The following is a 26,268-nucleotide window of genomic DNA, read 5'->3' as shown; positions in this document are numbered from 1 at the left end:
GCCGACGTTACAAGCATCGCCTTCTGTAAATAGAATACTAGTATGATGTGTTTTTGATAGAGATATAACTTTTTTAAATCATACAACCATCCATTTGTTTGGTGATGAAACAGGATAATAAACCTACTCATTCATCGGGTTTAAAGAAAAATTCCGAGTTTGTCGGAAAAAAAAACTGAGTGTACCTCGATTATGTACTCTGTTGCATGTAGGGATCCAACACTTTCGATCCTTTACATCAACCATTTCCGTGCAAGCAAACCAACCTGTGATTGGATGGTTAGAGAGACAGTGGTATTCCTAGCCCATCAGGGTTCAAGTCCTCGTGCTCGTAATATTTCTGAATTTATTTCAGGATTTTCGGCGATGCGCTTTTAGTGGGAGGAGACGTTCCCGTCAACGACGAGGCGCCTACGGTGACTTCGTAAATCTCAAGATGATATGCCGACTAAGTCTCTCGAAGGTGCTCATAGGGGTAGGGTATGCGTGTGTGCGTTTATAGGGTGAGTGTATGCGCATATGTATGAGCGCTTGCGTATACTGTGTTAAAAAAACCATTTCCATGCAACGAGCTTGGGTTTTCCGAAAAATAAAAAGGAATAACGAGCCATGGAGCCATTGGTGGCCTACAGAGACGGGGTCGGGTTCCAGCGCCCTTGCACGCGTTCGTGTGACACCGAAACCAAACGTTCGCTACGCTATGCATGGGACGTGCTGGGTGTAGGTGGGATATTAACACCCTTGGGGGATATGGGAGGCAGCGCTGTCGCGCTCAACCACGTTTTTACCATCGCTTCTGTGGCGGAAACTCGCCGAGATGACGTTGCGTTCGGCGACCCGAACAGGTATACGCACCCTTGGGTCTCGATCGATAGCTCAGCTCAGCACCCAAGAATCCGATTTGTGATCCACCACGCAACTTTAGCCAACAAACCGCGGGCGCAAGTGCGAGTGTAAAACACGAGGCGGGAGGGGTGCCTCCACGCCGCTCCATTGCAGGCCAAGACAAAACATTGCTAAAGACTTGAAAGCCACGACCTGACACTGTATTGTATATAGGTTTTTTTTTTGCGGGAGACACTGTATGTAGTTATATAAATGTCTGATTGAATTATTATGGTGAGAATGTCATCTTCTGAATAAAACTAGCTACTACCCCGACTCAGAATGGGAGACTCCCAACAGGTAGTACTACCTCCGTCTAGGTGAATAAGTCATTCGCATAGTTCTAAGTCGACGATTTAACTATCTAAATATGTATTATATGTGATAAAAATATATATTTAAAAACTACATCCGTGTAGAAATCTAGTGATATATTTTTCATGACATATAACACATATTTAATTCTTCAAATCGATGACCTAGAACTACGCGAATGACTTATTCACCTAGACAGAGGTAGTAGCACATTTCTCTTTTCTCAAGAAGAATTTCTCTTTTCCGGAGATTTTCCCTAGGCAAGCGCGTGAAATTAATAAAATATACAGAAGGAAATCGCCAACTTATATATGTATTGACCCCTGACCAAGCTAGATGTGAACGGGTCATACATGAATTCATGTTCATACCAAATGGAAACTAGGAAAGTGCATGCTTATTTTAATCTAGTTTTGCTATTTGTCAATTTCAAGTCATCCCATTTCTGCTGAGACTAGACAAGCCCCAGGGGCAAGCAGGCGTCCCCCGGCATGGGCTCCCTGGGAGCGACACGGAGGCGAGTCAGTGGCTTGACGGGTTTTGGTCCACTGGGTGCAAAGAGATCACCGGCGACGAAGCCTGGCAAGTTATAGAGGAGTGCCCTAGGCGGTGAAGGCACATCGAAGGCGGTGGTTCGAGCAAGGTGGGGCAGATTTGCGTGCCTACTGTAGATGACATGGGCAAGTGGTTTCGCATGTGGTGCGGGGAAGGGGGCATGGGAGTAAGGATGAAAAGTTTACCCACGGGTACCCCGCGGATACCGTACCCGCATGTGCAGAGTATGGGCACACTTTTATACACATGAGTAGTACCCATACCCTACCCGTTATGTCATGGGTAGGGTACGGGTATGTAGGTGTAATAATTTGCCTCCTTATGTTTTGGGGACTGTTGTCATAAATAGTGTGGGACTAATGTGTTTGTTAGTGCACACAGAGTGTTAAGTCTCTGAAGTCATGAGAAGTTTGATATAAACTCCAAAGATAATCTCCTGCATGGCAGCGAAGATTATCACCGAAGATTATGCCTGTCGAAAGTGACACCCCCAAATTGTTAGCGTAAAGCAATTGGTTTGGTGTGTTCGAAGACATTGACTGCAGCTGAGATGTTTGAAGACGAAGCGAAGACGTAGTATTTGTTTTGTAGTTTATCTTTCTCTTTCTTGAGTTATAGTAATACCATACTATTAGGAGGGGTATAGTGTTTGAGGCTTACGGTTCGCTGGTGCTAAATCCGAATCCAATGTGAGTTGAGAGAAATCTCTTTAACGCTGAAGGAGATATCTTTTGGACCGATGAGTTAGCATTTCTTGCTCCGCAAGGAATGTTACCGTTGTGCTCAAATTCCGAGCGTTAGAAATGTGTCGTTCGGTCATTGGCTGGTCCGCGTGTTCAATTTAGTCATTTCACATCAGGGAAAGTTGCGGCTATCAATAGCCACCCCGCACCAACTTTGTCCGTTGGATGCTCCCTGTGAGATTCCGAGAAGATTGTGTGAGCACCCCCTCTCCTGAGTGATTTGAGTTTAAAATTCACCGAGAGAAAAACCCCAGAGCCAAAAAATTAGATAGTGGTTTAGCATCACTCGAATCTAAGTCATGTACACTCTGCCTATTACTCTTCAGAGCTGCGAATTGTCTAGATGGTTAGGTGTCAAGTTCTTTAGAGACCAAGAGTAATTGTGGTTCTCGAAGAAGAAGCATGTAAAGGTTCGGCACGAGAATAGGGCGAAGAGAGTTTATCTTCTGCGTTCAATCACAAACCCTTCAACCAGACGTGGTCCTTTTGCAAAAGGGCGAACTGGTCTACCAAATTCCTTATTGTCATTGAGCACGGTTTTTGGTTGCGAAAGCCTTCAGGCACAGTTTTTTTATGGCTTACTGCTCATACTGACATGAAAGATATTGGACGTAAGTGTGACGGATGCTAGAGTATGCAAGACAGACCCATGTGCCGGCTCAAGAGCTTCAGATGATTCCAATTACTTGGCCGTTTGTAGTCCGCCACTTCGTAGTTCTCCGCATTGTTGCACTGACCCACACACTGCCACTACGATGCCCCTTTAAGCCATAGCGCCGCGGACGCGCGGTCCATGCCACTGCCTCAAGGCCATCCCTTAAACCGACCCGTGCGCTACCGCTGAGTCACCTCTTTGGGTCGTAGCGTTGCGGCGCGCGGTCCACGTCATCGCCCCAAGGACTACGTCGTCGCCCCGACCCGTGTGCTGCCGCTACATCACCCCTTCGGGTTGTAGCACCACGGCACAAGATCCACACCTTCTTCTTCTCAATGCACCACTGCGCCCATGACTAACTCGGCGCTTCGCGCCCACGGCTCCACGGCGACTACCTCGACACTGGCCACCCCAACTCCACATTGACCACGATGTCCCTCGCACGGTTACCTCGACCATGGCTACACCACTGTACGCACTCGGCTACCTCGGCAAAGACACAAAGGGCTACCGCCTTGCTTGAGCAACCACATCGGTTTCCACTCCAGCCACGACTTCCGTGATGCATCGATTTTTACGTCTGCGTCGCTATCGTTGTAACTGTGGGGATGTTGATTATCGTGGTTATTTAGAAAACATAGGGTAGACTAGGATTTGTTCTAGTTTTTCTTGTACTACAAAACGGTCATGTATATATGCCCACGAGGCTCAAACAATATTATCAATTCCACCAATCTCCTCTCCATCCTTCTACACTCCCCTAAGAACAACCTACAAACTAAGCGGCAAGGATTCACATTTGAAATGTCAGGGCCAGAGAATTTTCATGAAGGACAAAGCTTGGAGCATTCAAGCTTCTTCAATTTGATTGAACAAGGAGAAAATAGAAAATACTACTGTATTGCCGCTCCAGGAATCTAGATTATCCTCTGTTCCAGCTCAAGCAAGAGAAGATAAGAAAATCGGACCATGATTTCTTGTTATGTAGAACGTCTTACGGGCATGCACAATGGGTGACAAGACAACCTTATTTTAAGCCGTCCCAGTGATCTAAAACGTTTTAGGGCCATGTACAATAGGTGATAAGATAACCTTATTTTAAACCTTGCATGTAATTTAGATATGCCAATAAATCATGTCTACAATAATTATCTATTAATCCTATCTTTAATAACTAGCTATTCCTAAAAACATGATGAGACATATTGTGTTAAGAGATCATCTCTTAAATAAGAGAAAACAAGCCTCTTCTTATGATTTCTCTCTACTTCATCTCAGCATTTATCCTACGTGGCACTCATAAAATAGTATCATTGTACATGCCTTAGAGAGGGAGTACCTACTATTGCAAAGCAAAAAAGTCAAATCATACTAAAAAACCTATCAAGAGATTTGATTCCCACTACTACGCCACAGCATCCGACAACACAAGCAAACATACTACTACTCTACTTAATTACTACTCCCTCCGTCCCATAATATAAGAACATTTTTGACACTACTGTAGTGTCAAAACGTACTTATATTATGGAATGGAGGGAGGAATTAAAACCCGTCCATAATCGTCTGTGCAAACAATAGTCGCAAAAGTATAAAAATAAACAAACAAACAAGTCCGAAAATGAAGCAAAATGTACACCATTACGTATTACATGCATGTACACCATATACACATATGTAGGGATACAATCGATACACGGAGATGAAGAATACTGTACTACTTGCATGCATGCATGCACGCAAATGCAAGCGATATGATCGGCGGTTTTAATTACTCGATGATCGTATAGCTTAATTAGTTCATCTTTAGTCCATGGAGTAGCAGCACTGCTTGAAGGCGTCGAGGTTGTGCTGGAAGACGGGGACGAAAGCGTCGACGCTGCCGTCGCCGAGGTAGGACGGAATCAGGAACAGCATCCCCTCCGTGGGGAAGTAGGACGGCATGAAATAGCTCGGGCTGCCGGCGCCGAAGTCCAGATCGTAGAACGGGAACGTCAGCCAGCTGTCCACCTCCAGGTCTGGGCACAGCACGTCCTTTAGCATCGCCGTCGTCTCCAGCCCCTCCCGCTCCACGGCGCCCGAGCTCGCGAAGTCCACCAGCGACTGGAAGTAGGCGCCGTCGAGACGGGCCACCGCGTCGTGGATCGTCTGCGCCGCGTGCTTCAGCGGCCGGCTGAGCAGGTCCCCTACCGTGGACCGGGGGAACGCCCAAAGTACCAGGTTGCCGAAGTAGCCCGGCGGGGCGGAAAGGCGCCGCCGCCCGTCCACGGAGATGCGGATGGTGGAGGTCTCTTCGGGGCTCAGGTCGCGCGCGCGCGTCATGGTGCGCCACAGGTGCGCGAGCGTGGTCTCGAACCGGCTGAACGGCCGGCCGCGCCCCTCCGAAGCCTTGGCGCGCAGCCCGGCGATGAAGTCCTTGGTGAAGTGCGCTTTGTGGATGACCACGTTGTCAGCGCCGTGGTGTCCGCCCTCGCCCTGCTTGGGGTTGCTGGTCGTCGGCCGGTAGTATTCGACGCCCCGGTGCTCAAAATCGACGACGGGCGGGTCGCGCGGCCGGAAGAGGTCAAGGTGGTTGTGGGGCGGCGGCGACGGGGCGGAGATGTCCAGCCCTCGCGCGGCGCGGCCCCACGCGACGAGGAAATCGCTGGTGGCGTGGCCGTCAGCAACGGCATGGTTGGCCGTGAAACCGACGGCCAGCGAGCCGCACGCGAACCGCGTGAGCTGCACCTGCACCACCTCCTCCACGTCGCCCTCCAGGTCCGGGTGCAGCTGCAACACGACAGGCGACGGCTTCGGAGGCGCGAACTCGACCAGTGTGGCCCCGTCCACACGCGCCTCGACGAGCCGCGCGCCGTGGTCGTTGAGCAGCACCCCAGGCGCGCCGTCCGGGCCAGCTCGGACCTGGCCGGCGAAGAGGCGGTACACGCCCAGCACTTGGGCGAGGCCGCGCTCTATGTCCTCGGTGGAGGGCGCCGGCGCTTGGAAGGCGTAGATGATGGCCATCTGGATGTGGTAGGTGACCTTGTCGAACACCGAGGACGGCACGTGCTCCGTGGTGTCCGGCCGCGCCGTGCCCTCGGCGTACTGCGGCTTGACGATCTTGGAGCTCAGCACCTTCACCTCCATGATCACCGGCTAGCTAGAAAGGTACTAGTTCACTCCTTGTTTACTGTATGATCGATGTGTATATGGTTTTATTGTTGATGTCTTGAGTGCTCGATCTAGAATTCTAGATACCGGCAGTGCACTTAAGATGGAGGAAGAAGGCGATCGATTGATCGATGAGGCGCAAGCAGACGCTGGCACTGCTCTGCTTACATGTCCGGAGCGCGGTATAAATAGGCAGCGCGGGAACGGGAATGGGGTAGGTGGTTTAGCCGATCGTTGCCATAGTCGGTGGGCTTGTACATGTATGTAACCTCTTGGTGTTATTGGCTTAACCAATCATGGCATGGGGACGGGGTCCTGTTGTGCGGCGCAGTAGCTTATTTCCGTGGGATCTTGACACAGTAATTAATCACGACACGGCAATTAAGCAATCGGAGAGTGTCGTGGTCACCGACTAACACATCGACACGGTCAGTTGCGCCGTGTACCTCGTCTCACTTTGTCACTGTATAAACTATATTACGTGCAGTGTACAGCTGCACATACATTGACGTCTTCTGCAGAACGGGACAACTTACTGGGAGTATATACGTAGAGTAATGCTATATTCCCGCATTAAAAAAAAGTAATCCTATAGGATCTACACGGTGATATTTAGATCCGTGAGTCCTTCTAGGTAAGTACAAGATTTTTTTTAGTTGAATTATAGGATTTTTTTAATAATATGTAAGTGTCTTTGGGCTGGCATTTTGCAAAACCATGGCGTTTGTTTATTCTAGTCCAATTTTTCATCGTCAAATCTTGATCGTGTGACGTATGGGGCATTTGCTAAGGGGTTTTCCCGACGACCGCTTGCCAGGTAACATTATGGAGTATATAACACTAGAAAGTTACACCATCCTGACCGGCTACTACACCGAAAAGTTACACCATCCCGCCTTCCAGGGTGCAACGGGGTAGCCATATATATGGAGGGAGAAGCCGGGAAATACCAATGGTTCACGGGGACATCTGTCCCCGGAATCTCACCATTCACTCAGCCCTGATCTCCCACCTGCCTATTAGTATTTTTTCTTTCTCTGGATCATTTATGTTCGTATTAGATGCCCTCAGACCTGTACCGCTCTGCTCGGCCGTGCAAGCGCATTGATCACACCTGCTACTAGCCGGCCAACTCTCCCTGACACACAGGTGCTTTTCGCTGGTACACGCTACATCTGTTTTCACACTTGCGATAATTTTTTCAAACTCCTGAACGAAGTAATTTAATTACATCTCTGGTGCATAATTACTTGCCACATGTATCAGACGACTTATTCACCAATCGTTGTTTACTAACACCGTATCACCTTTTGGATACAACCACACATGTTTTACTACATCAAAATTGAAATTGGTAAATATCTGGAGCCATCACTGTACAACTTACGCACCACAATTTTTTTCCGGATATTTGAATATTTATATTTCAAACAACGTATATTCAAAAACTTTTGGAATAAGATAAAAAAATTTTGTGGAATAACTTTCATGATATTCTTGGTGGAACAATGTAAAATTAACACGATACAAAAGTTAACATTCACACTTTTTGTACTGGATTTTTTGATTTTTTTTTCTCTGATGTCGATGGGAGTTTTTCCATCACAAAACTTTTTATACGAGTACAAAAGAAGATCAAGTTTATTTCCAAAAAAGTTTCAGATTTTTTTGACTTTTTTCTTAGTTACTACAAAAGTTCCCATATCAGATGTACATACACTTTAAATGATTTTTTTGGATATTTGAATCTCCATTTTTTTAAATATATATGACCAAAAAAATTTGAATAACAACATTTTTTTTGTGGAATAACTTTCAAGATATTTTTGGTGGAACAAAACAAATTCAACACTATATACAGGTTAGTATTCACACCTTTTGTCCTTGATATTTTTTTTTGCACTAAAATCAACGGAAGTTTTTTTTCTTCCTAAAACTATTTATACGAGTACGAAAAAGGTCAAGTTTATGTCAAAAAAAGTTGTAAACGAACAATTTTTTGATATTTGAGTATTTATTTTTCAAAATATACATGTATATATCCAAATACCTTTGGGGTAACAAAATAATTTTGTTGGAGTAACTTTAATGATTTTTTTGGTGGAACAAAAGAAAACCAACGTGTCACCCATCCCTTTCTTATTTATTATTACTACATTATTTATTTTCGTCATGCCTTCGTTGTTTTCACGGACTTGTGCTTAACCAAGCCAAGAATACCATGCGTGAGACTAAGATCGTTTAATATAAAAAACCCGCATAATTTAGCCACCGAAACATATTTAAAAAAATTAAGAAAAATTGACATAAGTTTAGAAGTTCAGTTTATATTACCAACGTCCATATTTCCAGGAGACAGGACTCTGACAGTAGCCAGCTTGGAACAGGACCAAACGTGTTTCAGAAGAGTGGCATTTATTAGTCTCAGAATGGATTGCTTCAATACACTGTACAAGATTCTGTTCTAGCCTGTACTCCTGACTGTACAACACTGTTGCAGTAGTGTATAACGCGTTTTATCTCCTCAGATGTCTGCCCGATTTCCTTATTCACTACTTTAGCTACTGATCGCAAAGCCTCTTCGCACGCTGTGGATACCGGGGACATATGTCGCCATGGACCAAACGTCCGCCTCCGAGAGAAGCCCCTCTTTGTTAGCAGCTTATCGGAGCCGACGTTACAAGCATCGCCTTCTGTAAATAGAATACTAGTATGATGTGTTTTTGATAGAGATATAACTTTTTTAAATCATACAACCATCCATTTGTTTGGTGATGAAACAGGATAATAAACCTACTCATTCATCGGGTTTAAAGAAAAATTCCGAGTTTGTCGGAAAAAAAAACTGAGTGTACCTCGATTATGTACTCTGTTGCATGTAGGGATCCAACACTTTCGATCCTTTACATCAACCATTTCCGTGCAAGCAAACCAACCTGTGATTGGATGGTTAGAGAGACAGTGGTATTCCTAGCCCATCAGGGTTCAAGTCCTCGTGCTCGTAATATTTCTGAATTTATTTCAGGATTTTCGGCGATGCGCTTTTAGTGGGAGGAGACGTTCCCGTCAACGACGAGGCGCCTACGGTGACTTCGTAAATCTCAAGATGATATGCCGACTAAGTCTCTCGAAGGTGCTCATAGGGGTAGGGTATGCGTGTGTGCGTTTATAGGGTGAGTGTATGCGCATATGTATGAGCGCTTGCGTATACTGTGTTAAAAAAACCATTTCCATGCAACGAGCTTGGGTTTTCCGAAAAATAAAAAGGAATAACGAGCCATGGAGCCATTGGTGGCCTACAGAGACGGGGTCGGGTTCCAGCGCCCTTGCACGCGTTCGTGTGACACCGAAACCAAACGTTCGCTACGCTATGCATGGGACGTGCTGGGTGTAGGTGGGATATTAACACCCTTGGGGGATATGGGAGGCAGCGCTGTCGCGCTCAACCACGTTTTTACCATCGCTTCTGTGGCGGAAACTCGCCGAGATGACGTTGCGTTCGGCGACCCGAACAGGTATACGCACCCTTGGGTCTCGATCGATAGCTCAGCTCAGCACCCAAGAATCCGATTTGTGATCCACCACGCAACTTTAGCCAACAAACCGCGGGCGCAAGTGCGAGTGTAAAACACGAGGCGGGAGGGGTGCCTCCACGCCGCTCCATTGCAGGCCAAGACAAAACATTGCTAAAGACTTGAAAGCCACGACCTGACACTGTATTGTATATAGGTTTTTTTTTTGCGGGAGACACTGTATGTAGTTATATAAATGTCTGATTGAATTATTATGGTGAGAATGTCATCTTCTGAATAAAACTAGCTACTACCCCGACTCAGAATGGGAGACTCCCAACAGGTAGTACTACCTCCGTCTAGGTGAATAAGTCATTCGCATAGTTCTAAGTCGACGATTTAACTATCTAAATATGTATTATATGTGATAAAAATATATATTTAAAAACTACATCCGTGTAGAAATCTAGTGATATATTTTTCATGACATATAACACATATTTAATTCTTCAAATCGATGACCTAGAACTACGCGAATGACTTATTCACCTAGACAGAGGTAGTAGCACATTTCTCTTTTCTCAAGAAGAATTTCTCTTTTCCGGAGATTTTCCCTAGGCAAGCGCGTGAAATTAATAAAATATACAGAAGGAAATCGCCAACTTATATATGTATTGACCCCTGACCAAGCTAGATGTGAACGGGTCATACATGAATTCATGTTCATACCAAATGGAAACTAGGAAAGTGCATGCTTATTTTAATCTAGTTTTGCTATTTGTCAATTTCAAGTCATCCCATTTCTGCTGAGACTAGACAAGCCCCAGGGGCAAGCAGGCGTCCCCCGGCATGGGCTCCCTGGGAGCGACACGGAGGCGAGTCAGTGGCTTGACGGGTTTTGGTCCACTGGGTGCAAAGAGATCACCGGCGACGAAGCCTGGCAAGTTATAGAGGAGTGCCCTAGGCGGTGAAGGCACATCGAAGGCGGTGGTTCGAGCAAGGTGGGGCAGATTTGCGTGCCTACTGTAGATGACATGGGCAAGTGGTTTCGCATGTGGTGCGGGGAAGGGGGCATGGGAGTAAGGATGAAAAGTTTACCCACGGGTACCCCGCGGATACCGTACCCGCATGTGCAGAGTATGGGCACACTTTTATACACATGAGTAGTACCCATACCCTACCCGTTATGTCATGGGTAGGGTACGGGTATGTAGGTGTAATAATTTGCCTCCTTATGTTTTGGGGACTGTTGTCATAAATAGTGTGGGACTAATGTGTTTGTTAGTGCACACAGAGTGTTAAGTCTCTGAAGTCATGAGAAGTTTGATATAAACTCCAAAGATAATCTCCTGCATGGCAGCGAAGATTATCACCGAAGATTATGCCTGTCGAAAGTGACACCCCCAAATTGTTAGCGTAAAGCAATTGGTTTGGTGTGTTCGAAGACATTGACTGCAGCTGAGATGTTTGAAGACGAAGCGAAGACGTAGTATTTGTTTTGTAGTTTATCTTTCTCTTTCTTGAGTTATAGTAATACCATACTATTAGGAGGGGTATAGTGTTTGAGGCTTACGGTTCGCTGGTGCTAAATCCGAATCCAATGTGAGTTGAGAGAAATCTCTTTAACGCTGAAGGAGATATCTTTTGGACCGATGAGTTAGCATTTCTTGCTCCGCAAGGAATGTTACCGTTGTGCTCAAATTCCGAGCGTTAGAAATGTGTCGTTCGGTCATTGGCTGGTCCGCGTGTTCAATTTAGTCATTTCACATCAGGGAAAGTTGCGGCTATCAATAGCCACCCCGCACCAACTTTGTCCGTTGGATGCTCCCTGTGAGATTCCGAGAAGATTGTGTGAGCACCCCCTCTCCTGAGTGATTTGAGTTTAAAATTCACCGAGAGAAAAACCCCAGAGCCAAAAAATTAGATAGTGGTTTAGCATCACTCGAATCTAAGTCATGTACACTCTGCCTATTACTCTTCAGAGCTGCGAATTGTCTAGATGGTTAGGTGTCAAGTTCTTTAGAGACCAAGAGTAATTGTGGTTCTCGAAGAAGAAGCATGTAAAGGTTCGGCACGAGAATAGGGCGAAGAGAGTTTATCTTCTGCGTTCAATCACAAACCCTTCAACCAGACGTGGTCCTTTTGCAAAAGGGCGAACTGGTCTACCAAATTCCTTATTGTCATTGAGCACGGTTTTTGGTTGCGAAAGCCTTCAGGCACAGTTTTTTTATGGCTTACTGCTCATACTGACATGAAAGATATTGGACGTAAGTGTGACGGATGCTAGAGTATGCAAGACAGACCCATGTGCCGGCTCAAGAGCTTCAGATGATTCCAATTACTTGGCCGTTTGTAGTCCGCCACTTCGTAGTTCTCCGCATTGTTGCACTGACCCACACACTGCCACTACGATGCCCCTTTAAGCCATAGCGCCGCGGACGCGCGGTCCATGCCACTGCCTCAAGGCCATCCCTTAAACCGACCCGTGCGCTACCGCTGAGTCACCTCTTTGGGTCGTAGCGTTGCGGCGCGCGGTCCACGTCATCGCCCCAAGGACTACGTCGTCGCCCCGACCCGTGTGCTGCCGCTACATCACCCCTTCGGGTTGTAGCACCACGGCACAAGATCCACACCTTCTTCTTCTCAATGCACCACTGCGCCCATGACTAACTCGGCGCTTCGCGCCCACGGCTCCACGGCGACTACCTCGACACTGGCCACCCCAACTCCACATTGACCACGATGTCCCTCGCACGGTTACCTCGACCATGGCTACACCACTGTACGCACTCGGCTACCTCGGCAAAGACACAAAGGGCTACCGCCTTGCTTGAGCAACCACATCGGTTTCCACTCCAGCCACGACTTCCGTGATGCATCGATTTTTACGTCTGCGTCGCTATCGTTGTAACTGTGGGGATGTTGATTATCGTGGTTATTTAGAAAACATAGGGTAGACTAGGATTTGTTCTAGTTTTTCTTGTACTACAAAACGGTCATGTATATATGCCCACGAGGCTCAAACAATATTATCAATTCCACCAATCTCCTCTCCATCCTTCTACACTCCCCTAAGAACAACCTACAAACTAAGCGGCAAGGATTCACATTTGAAATGTCAGGGCCAGAGAATTTTCATGAAGGACAAAGCTTGGAGCATTCAAGCTTCTTCAATTTGATTGAACAAGGAGAAAATAGAAAATACTACTGTATTGCCGCTCCAGGAATCTAGATTATCCTCTGTTCCAGCTCAAGCAAGAGAAGATAAGAAAATCGGACCATGATTTCTTGTTATGTAGAACGTCTTACGGGCATGCACAATGGGTGACAAGACAACCTTATTTTAAGCCGTCCCAGTGATCTAAAACGTTTTAGGGCCATGTACAATAGGTGATAAGATAACCTTATTTTAAACCTTGCATGTAATTTAGATATGCCAATAAATCATGTCTACAATAATTATCTATTAATCCTATCTTTAATAACTAGCTATTCCTAAAAACATGATGAGACATATTGTGTTAAGAGATCATCTCTTAAATAAGAGAAAACAAGCCTCTTCTTATGATTTCTCTCTACTTCATCTCAGCATTTATCCTACGTGGCACTCATAAAATAGTATCATTGTACATGCCTTAGAGAGGGAGTACCTACTATTGCAAAGCAAAAAAGTCAAATCATACTAAAAAACCTATCAAGAGATTTGATTCCCACTACTACGCCACAGCATCCGACAACACAAGCAAACATACTACTACTCTACTTAATTACTACTCCCTCCGTCCCATAATATAAGAACATTTTTGACACTACTGTAGTGTCAAAACGTACTTATATTATGGAATGGAGGGAGGAATTAAAACCCGTCCATAATCGTCTGTGCAAACAATAGTCGCAAAAGTATAAAAATAAACAAACAAACAAGTCCGAAAATGAAGCAAAATGTACACCATTACGTATTACATGCATGTACACCATATACACATATGTAGGGATACAATCGATACACGGAGATGAAGAATACTGTACTACTTGCATGCATGCATGCACGCAAATGCAAGCGATATGATCGGCGGTTTTAATTACTCGATGATCGTATAGCTTAATTAGTTCATCTTTAGTCCATGGAGTAGCAGCACTGCTTGAAGGCGTCGAGGTTGTGCTGGAAGACGGGGACGAAAGCGTCGACGCTGCCGTCGCCGAGGTAGGACGGAATCAGGAACAGCATCCCCTCCGTGGGGAAGTAGGACGGCATGAAATAGCTCGGGCTGCCGGCGCCGAAGTCCAGATCGTAGAACGGGAACGTCAGCCAGCTGTCCACCTCCAGGTCTGGGCACAGCACGTCCTTTAGCATCGCCGTCGTCTCCAGCCCCTCCCGCTCCACGGCGCCCGAGCTCGCGAAGTCCACCAGCGACTGGAAGTAGGCGCCGTCGAGACGGGCCACCGCGTCGTGGATCGTCTGCGCCGCGTGCTTCAGCGGCCGGCTGAGCAGGTCCCCTACCGTGGACCGGGGGAACGCCCAAAGTACCAGGTTGCCGAAGTAGCCCGGCGGGGCGGAAAGGCGCCGCCGCCCGTCCACGGAGATGCGGATGGTGGAGGTCTCTTCGGGGCTCAGGTCGCGCGCGCGCGTCATGGTGCGCCACAGGTGCGCGAGCGTGGTCTCGAACCGGCTGAACGGCCGGCCGCGCCCCTCCGAAGCCTTGGCGCGCAGCCCGGCGATGAAGTCCTTGGTGAAGTGCGCTTTGTGGATGACCACGTTGTCAGCGCCGTGGTGTCCGCCCTCGCCCTGCTTGGGGTTGCTGGTCGTCGGCCGGTAGTATTCGACGCCCCGGTGCTCAAAATCGACGACGGGCGGGTCGCGCGGCCGGAAGAGGTCAAGGTGGTTGTGGGGCGGCGGCGACGGGGCGGAGATGTCCAGCCCTCGCGCGGCGCGGCCCCACGCGACGAGGAAATCGCTGGTGGCGTGGCCGTCAGCAACGGCATGGTTGGCCGTGAAACCGACGGCCAGCGAGCCGCACGCGAACCGCGTGAGCTGCACCTGCACCACCTCCTCCACGTCGCCCTCCAGGTCCGGGTGCAGCTGCAACACGACAGGCGACGGCTTCGGAGGCGCGAACTCGACCAGTGTGGCCCCGTCCACACGCGCCTCGACGAGCCGCGCGCCGTGGTCGTTGAGCAGCACCCCAGGCGCGCCGTCCGGGCCAGCTCGGACCTGGCCGGCGAAGAGGCGGTACACGCCCAGCACTTGGGCGAGGCCGCGCTCTATGTCCTCGGTGGAGGGCGCCGGCGCTTGGAAGGCGTAGATGATGGCCATCTGGATGTGGTAGGTGACCTTGTCGAACACCGAGGACGGCACGTGCTCCGTGGTGTCCGGCCGCGCCGTGCCCTCGGCGTACTGCGGCTTGACGATCTTGGAGCTCAGCACCTTCACCTCCATGATCACCGGCTAGCTAGAAAGGTACTAGTTCACTCCTTGTTTACTGTATGATCGATGTGTATATGGTTTTATTGTTGATGTCTTGAGTGCTCGATCTAGAATTCTAGATACCGGCAGTGCACTTAAGATGGAGGAAGAAGGCGATCGATTGATCGATGAGGCGCAAGCAGACGCTGGCACTGCTCTGCTTACATGTCCGGAGCGCGGTATAAATAGGCAGCGCGGGAACGGGAATGGGGTAGGTGGTTTAGCCGATCGTTGCCATAGTCGGTGGGCTTGTACATGTATGTAACCTCTTGGTGTTATTGGCTTAACCAATCATGGCATGGGGACGGGGTCCTGTTGTGCGGCGCAGTAGCTTATTTCCGTGGGATCTTGACACAGTAATTAATCACGACACGGCAATTAAGCAATCGGAGAGTGTCGTGGTCACCGACTAACACATCGACACGGTCAGTTGCGCCGTGTACCTCGTCTCACTTTGTCACTGTATAAACTATATTACGTGCAGTGTACAGCTGCACATACATTGACGTCTTCTGCAGAACGGGACAACTTACTGGGAGTATATACGTAGAGTAATGCTATATTCCCGCATTAAAAAAAAGTAATCCTATAGGATCTACACGGTGATATTTAGATCCGTGAGTCCTTCTAGGTAAGTACAAGATTTTTTTTAGTTGAATTATAGGATTTTTTTAATAATATGTAAGTGTCTTTGGGCTGGCATTTTGCAAAACCATGGCGTTTGTTTATTCTAGTCCAATTTTTCATCGTCAAATCTTGATCGTGTGACGTATGGGGCATTTGCTAAGGGGTTTTCCCGACGACCGCTTGCCAGGTAACATTATGGAGTATATAACACTAGAAAGTTACACCATCCTGACCGGCTACTACACCGAAAAGTTACACCATCCCGCCTTCCAGGGTGCAACGGGGTAGCCATATATATGGAGGGAGAAGCCGGGAAATACCAATGGTTCACGGGGACATCTGTCCCCGGAATCTCACCATTCACTCAGCCCTGATCTCCCACCTGCCTATTAGTATTTTTTCTTTCTCTGGATCATTTATGTTCGTATTAGATGCCCTCAGACCTGTACCGCTCTGCTCGGCCGTGCAAGCGCATTGATCACACCTGCTACTAGCCGGCCAACTCTCCCTGACACACAGGTGCTTTTCGCTGGTACACGCTACATCTGTTTTCACACTTGCGATAATTTTTTCAAACTCCTGAACGAAGTAATTTAATTACATCTCTGGTGCATAATTACTTGCCACATGTATCAGACGACTTATTCACCAATCGTTGTTTACTAACACCGTATCACCTTTTGGATACAACCACACATGTTTTACTACATCAAAATTGAAATTGGTAAATATCTGGAGCCATCACTGTACAACTTACGCACCACAATTTTTTTCCGGATATTTGAATATTTATATTTCAAACAACGTATATTCAAAAACTTTTGGAATAAGATAAAAAAATTTTGTGGAATAACTTTCATGATATTCTTGGTGGAACAATGTAAAATTAACACGATACAAAAGTTAACATTCACACTTTTTGTACTGGATTTTTTGATTTTTTTTTCTCTGATGTCGATGGGAGTTTTTCCATCACAAAACTTTTTATACGAGTACAAAAGAAGATCAAGTTTATTTCCAAAAAAGTTTCAGATTTTTTTGACTTTTTTCTTAGTTACTACAAAAGTTCCCATATCAGATGTACATACACTTTAAATGATTTTTTTGGATATTTGAATCTCCATTTTTTTAAATATATATGACCAAAAAAATTTGAATAACAACATTTTTTTTGTGGAATAACTTTCAAGATATTTTTGGTGGAACAAAACAAATTCAACACTATATACAGGTTAGTATTCACACCTTTTGTCCTTGATATTTTTTTTTGCACTAAAATCAACGGAAGTTTTTTTTCTTCCTAAAACTATTTATACGAGTACGAAAAAGGTCAAGTTTATGTCAAAAAAAGTTGTAAACGAACAATTTTTTGATATTTGAGTATTTATTTTTCAAAATATACATGTATATATCCAAATACCTTTGGGGTAACAAAATAATTTTGTTGGAGTAACTTTAATGATTTTTTTGGTGGAACAAAAGAAAACCAACGTGTCACCCATCCCTTTCTTATTTATTATTACTACATTATTTATTTTCGTCATGCCTTCGTTGTTTTCACGGACTTGTGCTTAACCAAGCCAAGAATACCATGCGTGAGACTAAGATCGTTTAATATAAAAAACCCGCATAATTTAGCCACCGAAACATATTTAAAAAAATTAAGAAAAATTGACATAAGTTTAGAAGTTCAGTTTATATTACCAACGTCCATATTTCCAGGAGACAGGACTCTGACAGTAGCCAGCTTGGAACAGGACCAAACGTGTTTCAGAAGAGTGGCATTTATTAGTCTCAGAATGGATTGCTTCAATACACTGTACAAGATTCTGTTCTAGCCTGTACTCCTGACTGTACAACACTGTTGCAGTAGTGTATAACGCGTTTTATCTCCTCAGATGTCTGCCCGATTTCCTTATTCACTACTTTAGCTACTGATCGCAAAGCCTCTTCGCACGCTGTGGATACCGGGGACATATGTCGCCATGGACCAAACGTCCGCCTCCGAGAGAAGCCCCTCTTTGTTAGCAGCTTATCGGAGCCGACGTTACAAGCATCGCCTTCTGTAAATAGAATACTAGTATGATGTGTTTTTGATAGAGATATAACTTTTTTAAATCATACAACCATCCATTTGTTTGGTGATGAAACAGGATAATAAACCTACTCATTCATCGGGTTTAAAGAAAAATTCCGAGTTTGTCGGAAAAAAAAACTGAGTGTACCTCGATTATGTACTCTGTTGCATGTAGGGATCCAACACTTTCGATCCTTTACATCAACCATTTCCGTGCAAGCAAACCAACCTGTGATTGGATGGTTAGAGAGACAGTGGTATTCCTAGCCCATCAGGGTTCAAGTCCTCGTGCTCGTAATATTTCTGAATTTATTTCAGGATTTTCGGCGATGCGCTTTTAGTGGGAGGAGACGTTCCCGTCAACGACGAGGCGCCTACGGTGACTTCGTAAATCTCAAGATGATATGCCGACTAAGTCTCTCGAAGGTGCTCATAGGGGTAGGGTATGCGTGTGTGCGTTTATAGGGTGAGTGTATGCGCATATGTATGAGCGCTTGCGTATACTGTGTTAAAAAAACCATTTCCATGCAACGAGCTTGGGTTTTCCGAAAAATAAAAAGGAATAACGAGCCATGGAGCCATTGGTGGCCTACAGAGACGGGGTCGGGTTCCAGCGCCCTTGCACGCGTTCGTGTGACACCGAAACCAAACGTTCGCTACGCTATGCATGGGACGTGCTGGGTGTAGGTGGGATATTAACACCCTTGGGGGATATGGGAGGCAGCGCTGTCGCGCTCAACCACGTTTTTACCATCGCTTCTGTGGCGGAAACTCGCCGAGATGACGTTGCGTTCGGCGACCCGAACAGGTATACGCACCCTTGGGTCTCGATCGATAGCTCAGCTCAGCACCCAAGAATCCGATTTGTGATCCACCACGCAACTTTAGCCAACAAACCGCGGGCGCAAGTGCGAGTGTAAAACACGAGGCGGGAGGGGTGCCTCCACGCCGCTCCATTGCAGGCCAAGACAAAACATTGCTAAAGACTTGAAAGCCACGACCTGACACTGTATTGTATATAGGTTTTTTTTTTGCGGGAGACACTGTATGTAGTTATATAAATGTCTGATTGAATTATTATGGTGAGAATGTCATCTTCTGAATAAAACTAGCTACTACCCCGACTCAGAATGGGAGACTCCCAACAGGTAGTACTACCTCCGTCTAGGTGAATAAGTCATTCGCATAGTTCTAAGTCGACGATTTAACTATCTAAATATGTATTATATGTGATAAAAATATATATTTAAAAACTACATCCGTGTAGAAATCTAGTGATATATTTTTCATGACATATAACACATATTTAATTCTTCAAATCGATGACCTAGAACTACGCGAATGACTTATTCACCTAGACAGAGGTAGTAGCACATTTCTCTTTTCTCAAGAAGAATTTCTCTTTTCCGGAGATTTTCCCTAGGCAAGCGCGTGAAATTAATAAAATATACAGAAGGAAATCGCCAACTTATATATGTATTGACCCCTGACCAAGCTAGATGTGAACGGGTCATACATGAATTCATGTTCATACCAAATGGAAACTAGGAAAGTGCATGCTTATTTTAATCTAGTTTTGCTATTTGTCAATTTCAAGTCATCCCATTTCTGCTGAGACTAGACAAGCCCCAGGGGCAAGCAGGCGTCCCCCGGCATGGGCTCCCTGGGAGCGACACGGAGGCGAGTCAGTGGCTTGACGGGTTTTGGTCCACTGGGTGCAAAGAGATCACCGGCGACGAAGCCTGGCAAGTTATAGAGGAGTGCCCTAGGCGGTGAAGGCACATCGAAGGCGGTGGTTCGAGCAAGGTGGGGCAGATTTGCGTGCCTACTGTAGATGACATGGGCAAGTGGTTTCGCATGTGGTGCGGGGAAGGGGGCATGGGAGTAAGGATGAAAAGTTTACCCACGGGTACCCCGCGGATACCGTACCCGCATGTGCAGAGTATGGGCACACTTTTATACACATGAGTAGTACCCATACCCTACCCGTTATGTCATGGGTAGGGTACGGGTATGTAGGTGTAATAATTTGCCTCCTTATGTTTTGGGGACTGTTGTCATAAATAGTGTGGGACTAATGTGTTTGTTAGTGCACACAGAGTGTTAAGTCTCTGAAGTCATGAGAAGTTTGATATAAACTCCAAAGATAATCTCCTGCATGGCAGCGAAGATTATCACCGAAGATTATGCCTGTCGAAAGTGACACCCCCAAATTGTTAGCGTAAAGCAATTGGTTTGGTGTGTTCGAAGACATTGACTGCAGCTGAGATGTTTGAAGACGAAGCGAAGACGTAGTATTTGTTTTGTAGTTTATCTTTCTCTTTCTTGAGTTATAGTAATACCATACTATTAGGAGGGGTATAGTGTTTGAGGCTTACGGTTCGCTGGTGCTAAATCCGAATCCAATGTGAGTTGAGAGAAATCTCTTTAACGCTGAAGGAGATATCTTTTGGACCGATGAGTTAGCATTTCTTGCTCCGCAAGGAATGTTACCGTTGTGCTCAAATTCCGAGCGTTAGAAATGTGTCGTTCGGTCATTGGCTGGTCCGCGTGTTCAATTTAGTCATTTCACATCAGGGAAAGTTGCGGCTATCAATAGCCACCCCGCACCAACTTTGTCCGTTGGATGCTCCCTGTGAGATTCCGAGAAGATTGTGTGAGCACCCCCTCTCCTGAGTGATTTGAGTTTAAAATTCACCGAGAGAAAAACCCCAGAGCCAAAAAATTAGATAGTGGTTTAGCATCACTCGAATCTAAGTCATGTACACTCTGCCTATTACTCTTCAGAGCTGCGAATTGTCTAGATGGTTAGGTGTCAAGTTCTTTAGAGACCAAGAGTAATTGTGGTTCTCGAAGAAGAAGCATGTAAAGGTTCGGCACGAGAATAGGGCGAAGAGAGTTTATCTTCTGCGTTCAATCACAAACCCTTCAACCAGACGTGGTCCTTTTGCAAAAGGGCGAACTGGTCTACCAAATTCCTTATTGTCATTGAGCACGGTTTTTGGTTGCGAAAGCCTTCAGGCACAGTTTTTTTATGGCTTACTGCTCATACTGACATGAAAGATATTGGACGTAAGTGTGACGGATGCTAGAGTATGCAAGACAGACCCATGTGCCGGCTCAAGAGCTTCAGATGATTCCAATTACTTGGCCGTTTGTAGTCCGCCACTTCGTAGTTCTCCGCATTGTTGCACTGACCCACACACTGCCACTACGATGCCCCTTTAAGCCATAGCGCCGCGGACGCGCGGTCCATGCCACTGCCTCAAGGCCATCCCTTAAACCGACCCGTGCGCTACCGCTGAGTCACCTCTTTGGGTCGTAGCGTTGCGGCGCGCGGTCCACGTCATCGCCCCAAGGACTACGTCGTCGCCCCGACCCGTGTGCTGCCGCTACATCACCCCTTCGGGTTGTAGCACCACGGCACAAGATCCACACCTTCTTCTTCTCAATGCACCACTGCGCCCATGACTAACTCGGCGCTTCGCGCCCACGGCTCCACGGCGACTACCTCGACACTGGCCACCCCAACTCCACATTGACCACGATGTCCCTCGCACGGTTACCTCGACCATGGCTACACCACTGTACGCACTCGGCTACCTCGGCAAAGACACAAAGGGCTACCGCCTTGCTTGAGCAACCACATCGGTTTCCACTCCAGCCACGACTTCCGTGATGCATCGATTTTTACGTCTGCGTCGCTATCGTTGTAACTGTGGGGATGTTGATTATCGTGGTTATTTAGAAAACATAGGGTAGACTAGGATTTGTTCTAGTTTTTCTTGTACTACAAAACGGTCATGTATATATGCCCACGAGGCTCAAACAATATTATCAATTCCACCAATCTCCTCTCCATCCTTCTACACTCCCCTAAGAACAACCTACAAACTAAGCGGCAAGGATTCACATTTGAAATGTCAGGGCCAGAGAATTTTCATGAAGGACAAAGCTTGGAGCATTCAAGCTTCTTCAATTTGATTGAACAAGGAGAAAATAGAAAATACTACTGTATTGCCGCTCCAGGAATCTAGATTATCCTCTGTTCCAGCTCAAGCAAGAGAAGATAAGAAAATCGGACCATGATTTCTTGTTATGTAGAACGTCTTACGGGCATGCACAATGGGTGACAAGACAACCTTATTTTAAGCCGTCCCAGTGATCTAAAACGTTTTAGGGCCATGTACAATAGGTGATAAGATAACCTTATTTTAAACCTTGCATGTAATTTAGATATGCCAATAAATCATGTCTACAATAATTATCTATTAATCCTATCTTTAATAACTAGCTATTCCTAAAAACATGATGAGACATATTGTGTTAAGAGATCATCTCTTAAATAAGAGAAAACAAGCCTCTTCTTATGATTTCTCTCTACTTCATCTCAGCATTTATCCTACGTGGCACTCATAAAATAGTATCATTGTACATGCCTTAGAGAGGGAGTACCTACTATTGCAAAGCAAAAAAGTCAAATCATACTAAAAAATCTATCAAGAGATTTGATTCCCACTACTACGCCACAGCATCCGACAACACAAGCAAACATACTACTACTCTACTTAATTACTACTCCCTCCGTCCCATAATATAAGAACATTTTTGACACTACTGTAGTGTCAAAACGTACTTATATTATGGAATGGAGGGAGGAATTAAAACCCGTCCATAATCGTCTGTGCAAACAATAGTCGCAAAAGTATAAAAATAAACAAACAAACAAGTCCGAAAATGAAGCAAAATGTACACCATTACGTATTACATGCATGTACACCATATACACATATGTAGGGATACAATCGATACACGGAGATGAAGAATACTGTACTACTTGCATGCATGCATGCACGCAAATGCAAGCGATATGATCGGCGGTTTTAATTACTCGATGATCGTATAGCTTAATTAGTTCATCTTTAGTCCATGGAGTAGCAGCACTGCTTGAAGGCGTCGAGGTTGTGCTGGAAGACGGGGACGAAAGCGTCGACGCTGCCGTCGCCGAGGTAGGACGGAATCAGGAACAGCATCCCCTCCGTGGGGAAGTAGGACGGCATGAAATAGCTCGGGCTGCCGGCGCCGAAGTCCAGATCGTAGAACGGGAACGTCAGCCAGCTGTCCACCTCCAGGTCTGGGCACAGCACGTCCTTTAGCATCGCCGTCGTCTCCAGCCCCTCCCGCTCCACGGCGCCCGAGCTCGCGAAGTCCACCAGCGACTGGAAGTAGGCGCCGTCGAGACGGGCCACCGCGTCGTGGATCGTCTGCGCCGCGTGCTTCAGCGGCCGGCTGAGCAGGTCCCCTACCGTGGACCGGGGGAACGCCCAAAGTACCAGGTTGCCGAAGTAGCCCGGCGGGGCGGAAAGGCGCCGCCGCCCGTCCACGGAGATGCGGATGGTGGAGGTCTCTTCGGGGCTCAGGTCGCGCGCGCGCGTCATGGTGCGCCACAGGTGCGCGAGCGTGGTCTCGAACCGGCTGAACGGCCGGCCGCGCCCCTCCGAAGCCTTGGCGCGCAGCCCGGCGATGAAGTCCTTGGTGAAGTGCGCTTTGTGGATGACCACGTTGTCAGCGCCGTGGTGTCCGCCCTCGCCCTGCTTGGGGTTGCTGGGCGACGGCCGGTAGTACTCGACGCCGCGGTGCTCGAAGTTGACGACTGGCGGGTCGCGCGGCGGGAAGAGATCGGGATGGTTGTGCGGCGGTGGCGTCGGCGACGGGCCGGAGATGTCCAGCCCTCGGGCGGCGCGGCCCCACGCGACGAGGAAGTCGCTGGTGGCGTGGCCGTCAGCAACGGCATGGTTGGCCGCGAACCCGACGGCCAGCGAGCCGCACGCGAACCGCGTGAGTTGCACCTGCACCACCTCCTCCACGTCGCCCTCCAGGTCCGGGTGCAGCTGCAACACGACAGGCGACGGCTTCGGAGGCGCGAACTCGACCAGTGTGGCCCCGTCCACGCGCGCCTCGACGAGCCGCGCGCCGTGGTCGTTGAGCAGCACCCCAGGCACGCCGTCCGGGCCAGCTCGGACCTGGCCGGCGAAGAGGCGGTACACGGCCAGCACTTGGGCGAGGCCGCACTCTATGTCCTCGGTGGAGGGCGCCGGCGCTTGGAAGGCGTAGATGATGGCCATCTGGATGTGGTAGGTGACCTTGTCGAACACCGAGGACGGCACGTGCTTCGTGGTGTCCGGCCGCGCCGTGCCCTCGGCGTACTGCGGCTTGACGATCTTGGAGCTCAGCACCTTCACCTCCATGATCACCGGCTAGCTAGAAAGGTACTAGTTCACTCCTTGTTTACTGTATGATCGATGTGTATATGGTTTTATTGTTGATGTCTTGAGTGCTCGATCTAGAATTCTAGATATCGGCAGTGCACTTAAGATGGAGGAAGAAGGCGATCGATTGATCGATGAGGCGCAAGCAGACACTGGCACTGCTCTGCTTACATGTCCGGAGCGCGGTATAAATAGGCAGCGCGGGAACGGGAATGGGGTAGGTGGTTTAGCCGATCGTTGCCATAGTCGGTGGGCTTGTACATGTATGTAACCTCTTGGTGTTATTGGCTTAACCAATCATGGCATGGGGACGGGGTCCTGTTGTGCGGCGCAGTACAGCTTTTATTTCCGTCGGATCTTGACACGGTAATTTATCATGACACGGTAATTATCTATCGGAGAGTGTCGTGGTCACCGACTAACACATCGACACGGTCAGTTGCGCCGTGTACCTCGTCTCACTTTGTCACTGTATAAACTATATTACGTGCAGTGTACAGCTGCACATACATTGACGTCTTCTGCAGAACGGGACAACTTACTGGGAGTATATACGTAGTGTAATGCTATATTCCCGCATTAAAAAAAGAGTAATCCTATAGGATCTACACGGTGATATTTAGATCCGTGAGTCCTTCTAGGTAAGTACAAGATTTTTTTAGTTGAATTAAGGATATTTTTAATAATATGTAAGTGTCTTTGGACTGGCATTTTGCAAAACCATGGCTTTTGTTTATTCTAGTGCAGTTTTTCATCGTCAAATCTTGATCGTGTGACGTATGGGGCATTTGCTAAGGGGTTTTCCTGACGACCGCTCGCCGGGTAACAACATTATGAAATATATAACACTAGCAAGTTACACCATACTGACCGGCTAATGCACTGAAAAGTTACACCATCCCGACCTTCCGGAGTGCAATGGGGGAGCCATATATACGGAGGGAGAAGCCCTCTTTGTTTTTTAAGAACACAATACAGTCATACACGCTCATACATCCGCGCGTACACTCACCCCTATAAACACACACACATCCTATCCCTTTGAACACCTCCGAGAGACTGAGCGGCATATTATTTTGAGATTGATGAAGTCATCAAAGGGCCTCGTATTCGACGAAAACGTCTCCTCCCACTAAACGTGCATCACCGGAAATTCTGAACTAAATCTAGAAAAAGCGAGCACTAGAATTTGAACTCTGATGGTCTGAAGATACCACTGTCCTCCTAACCATTCAACCATAGATTGATTTGTAGAAGCCCTCTTTGTTAGCAGCTTATCGGAGCAGACGCTACAAGCATCACCTTTTGTAAATAGAATACTAGTATGATGTGATCTTGGTAGAGATATAACCTTTTTTTAGTCTTGCAACCATCCATTTGTTTGGTGAAACAGGGGAATAAACCTTCTCGTTCACCGGGTTTCATGAAAAACTCTGAGATCCCCGCAAAGAAAAAAAAACTGAGTGCCTTGATTATGTACTCTGTTGCATGTAGGGATCCAAATCCAACACTTACAATCCTTTACATCAACCATTTTCGTGCAACGAGCCATAGTTTCCAAAAAAAAGAAGCGCTCATGGTGGCATGGTGAATCCCGGTTCTTGCCGATGGAAGAGTTTCGTTTTTAGATGTTTTTTTAAGTTTTGTTAAGATTTTTGTCTTGCTCAGGAAGATGAATAGATCGGGATGCCTACAGACTGGGTCGGGTTCCGGCACCCCTGCGCGCGTTCGTGCGACGCCGAGACCAAACGTTCGGTACGCTGCATATGGGACGTGCTGGGTGTAGGTGGGATATCAACACCCTCGGCTTGACTATGGGATATGGGAGGCAGCGCTGTCGCGCTCAGTTACGCTTTTACCCTCGCTTCTGTGGCGGAAACTCGCCGAGATCACGTTGCGTTCGGCGACCCGAACACGTATACGATACGAGTCTCGATCGATAGCTCAGCTCAGCACCCAAGAATCCGATTTGTGATTTGTGATCCACCACGCAACTTTAGCCAACAAACGGCGGGC

At 47.1% G+C, this 26,268-nt stretch overlaps 3 protein-coding genes across 3 annotated transcripts; all 3 read right to left on the bottom strand.

The window, feature by feature from the left end:
• Nucleotides 1-1,089: 1,089 nt before the first annotated feature.
• LOC123494193 (putrescine hydroxycinnamoyltransferase-like) lies at nucleotides 1,090-6,492 on the bottom strand. Its single transcript, XM_073498087.1, has one exon. The coding sequence runs from the start codon at nucleotides 6,277-6,279 to the stop codon at nucleotides 4,960-4,962; it is 1,320 nt and encodes a 439-aa protein (XP_073354188.1). The 5' UTR covers nucleotides 6,280-6,492; the 3' UTR covers nucleotides 1,090-4,959.
• Nucleotides 6,493-10,062: 3,570 nt separating this feature from the next.
• On the bottom strand, nucleotides 10,063-15,465 carry LOC109761739 (putrescine hydroxycinnamoyltransferase-like). The gene has a single exon (XM_073498086.1). The coding sequence runs from the start codon at nucleotides 15,250-15,252 to the stop codon at nucleotides 13,933-13,935; it is 1,320 nt and encodes a 439-aa protein (XP_073354187.1). The 5' UTR covers nucleotides 15,253-15,465; the 3' UTR covers nucleotides 10,063-13,932.
• A 3,570-nt stretch (nucleotides 15,466-19,035) lies between these two features.
• LOC109761741 (putrescine hydroxycinnamoyltransferase-like) lies at nucleotides 19,036-24,383 on the bottom strand. The gene has a single exon (XM_073498085.1). The coding sequence runs from the start codon at nucleotides 24,229-24,231 to the stop codon at nucleotides 22,906-22,908; it is 1,326 nt and encodes a 441-aa protein (XP_073354186.1). The 5' UTR covers nucleotides 24,232-24,383; the 3' UTR covers nucleotides 19,036-22,905.
• Nucleotides 24,384-26,268: the final 1,885 nt, after the last annotated feature.

This window comes from Aegilops tauschii, chromosome 5, assembly GCF_002575655.3.
Source record: "Aegilops tauschii subsp. strangulata cultivar AL8/78 chromosome 5, Aet v6.0, whole genome shotgun sequence".
In the NCBI taxonomy this organism is placed as follows: domain Eukaryota; kingdom Viridiplantae; phylum Streptophyta; class Magnoliopsida; order Poales; family Poaceae; genus Aegilops; species Aegilops tauschii.
Note: the sequence above shows the minus strand (reverse complement) of the source record. Positions and strands in the feature narration are given on the sequence as shown.

Bases quoted from the DNA above. Each gene is read 5' to 3' on its own strand.
- LOC123494193 (XM_073498087.1), bottom strand. From the start codon at position 6,279: ATGGAGGTGAAGGTGCTGAGCTCCAAGATCGTCAAGCCGCAGTACGCC.
- LOC109761739 (XM_073498086.1), bottom strand. From the start codon at position 15,252: ATGGAGGTGAAGGTGCTGAGCTCCAAGATCGTCAAGCCGCAGTACGCC.
- LOC109761741 (XM_073498085.1), bottom strand. From the start codon at position 24,231: ATGGAGGTGAAGGTGCTGAGCTCCAAGATCGTCAAGCCGCAGTACGCC.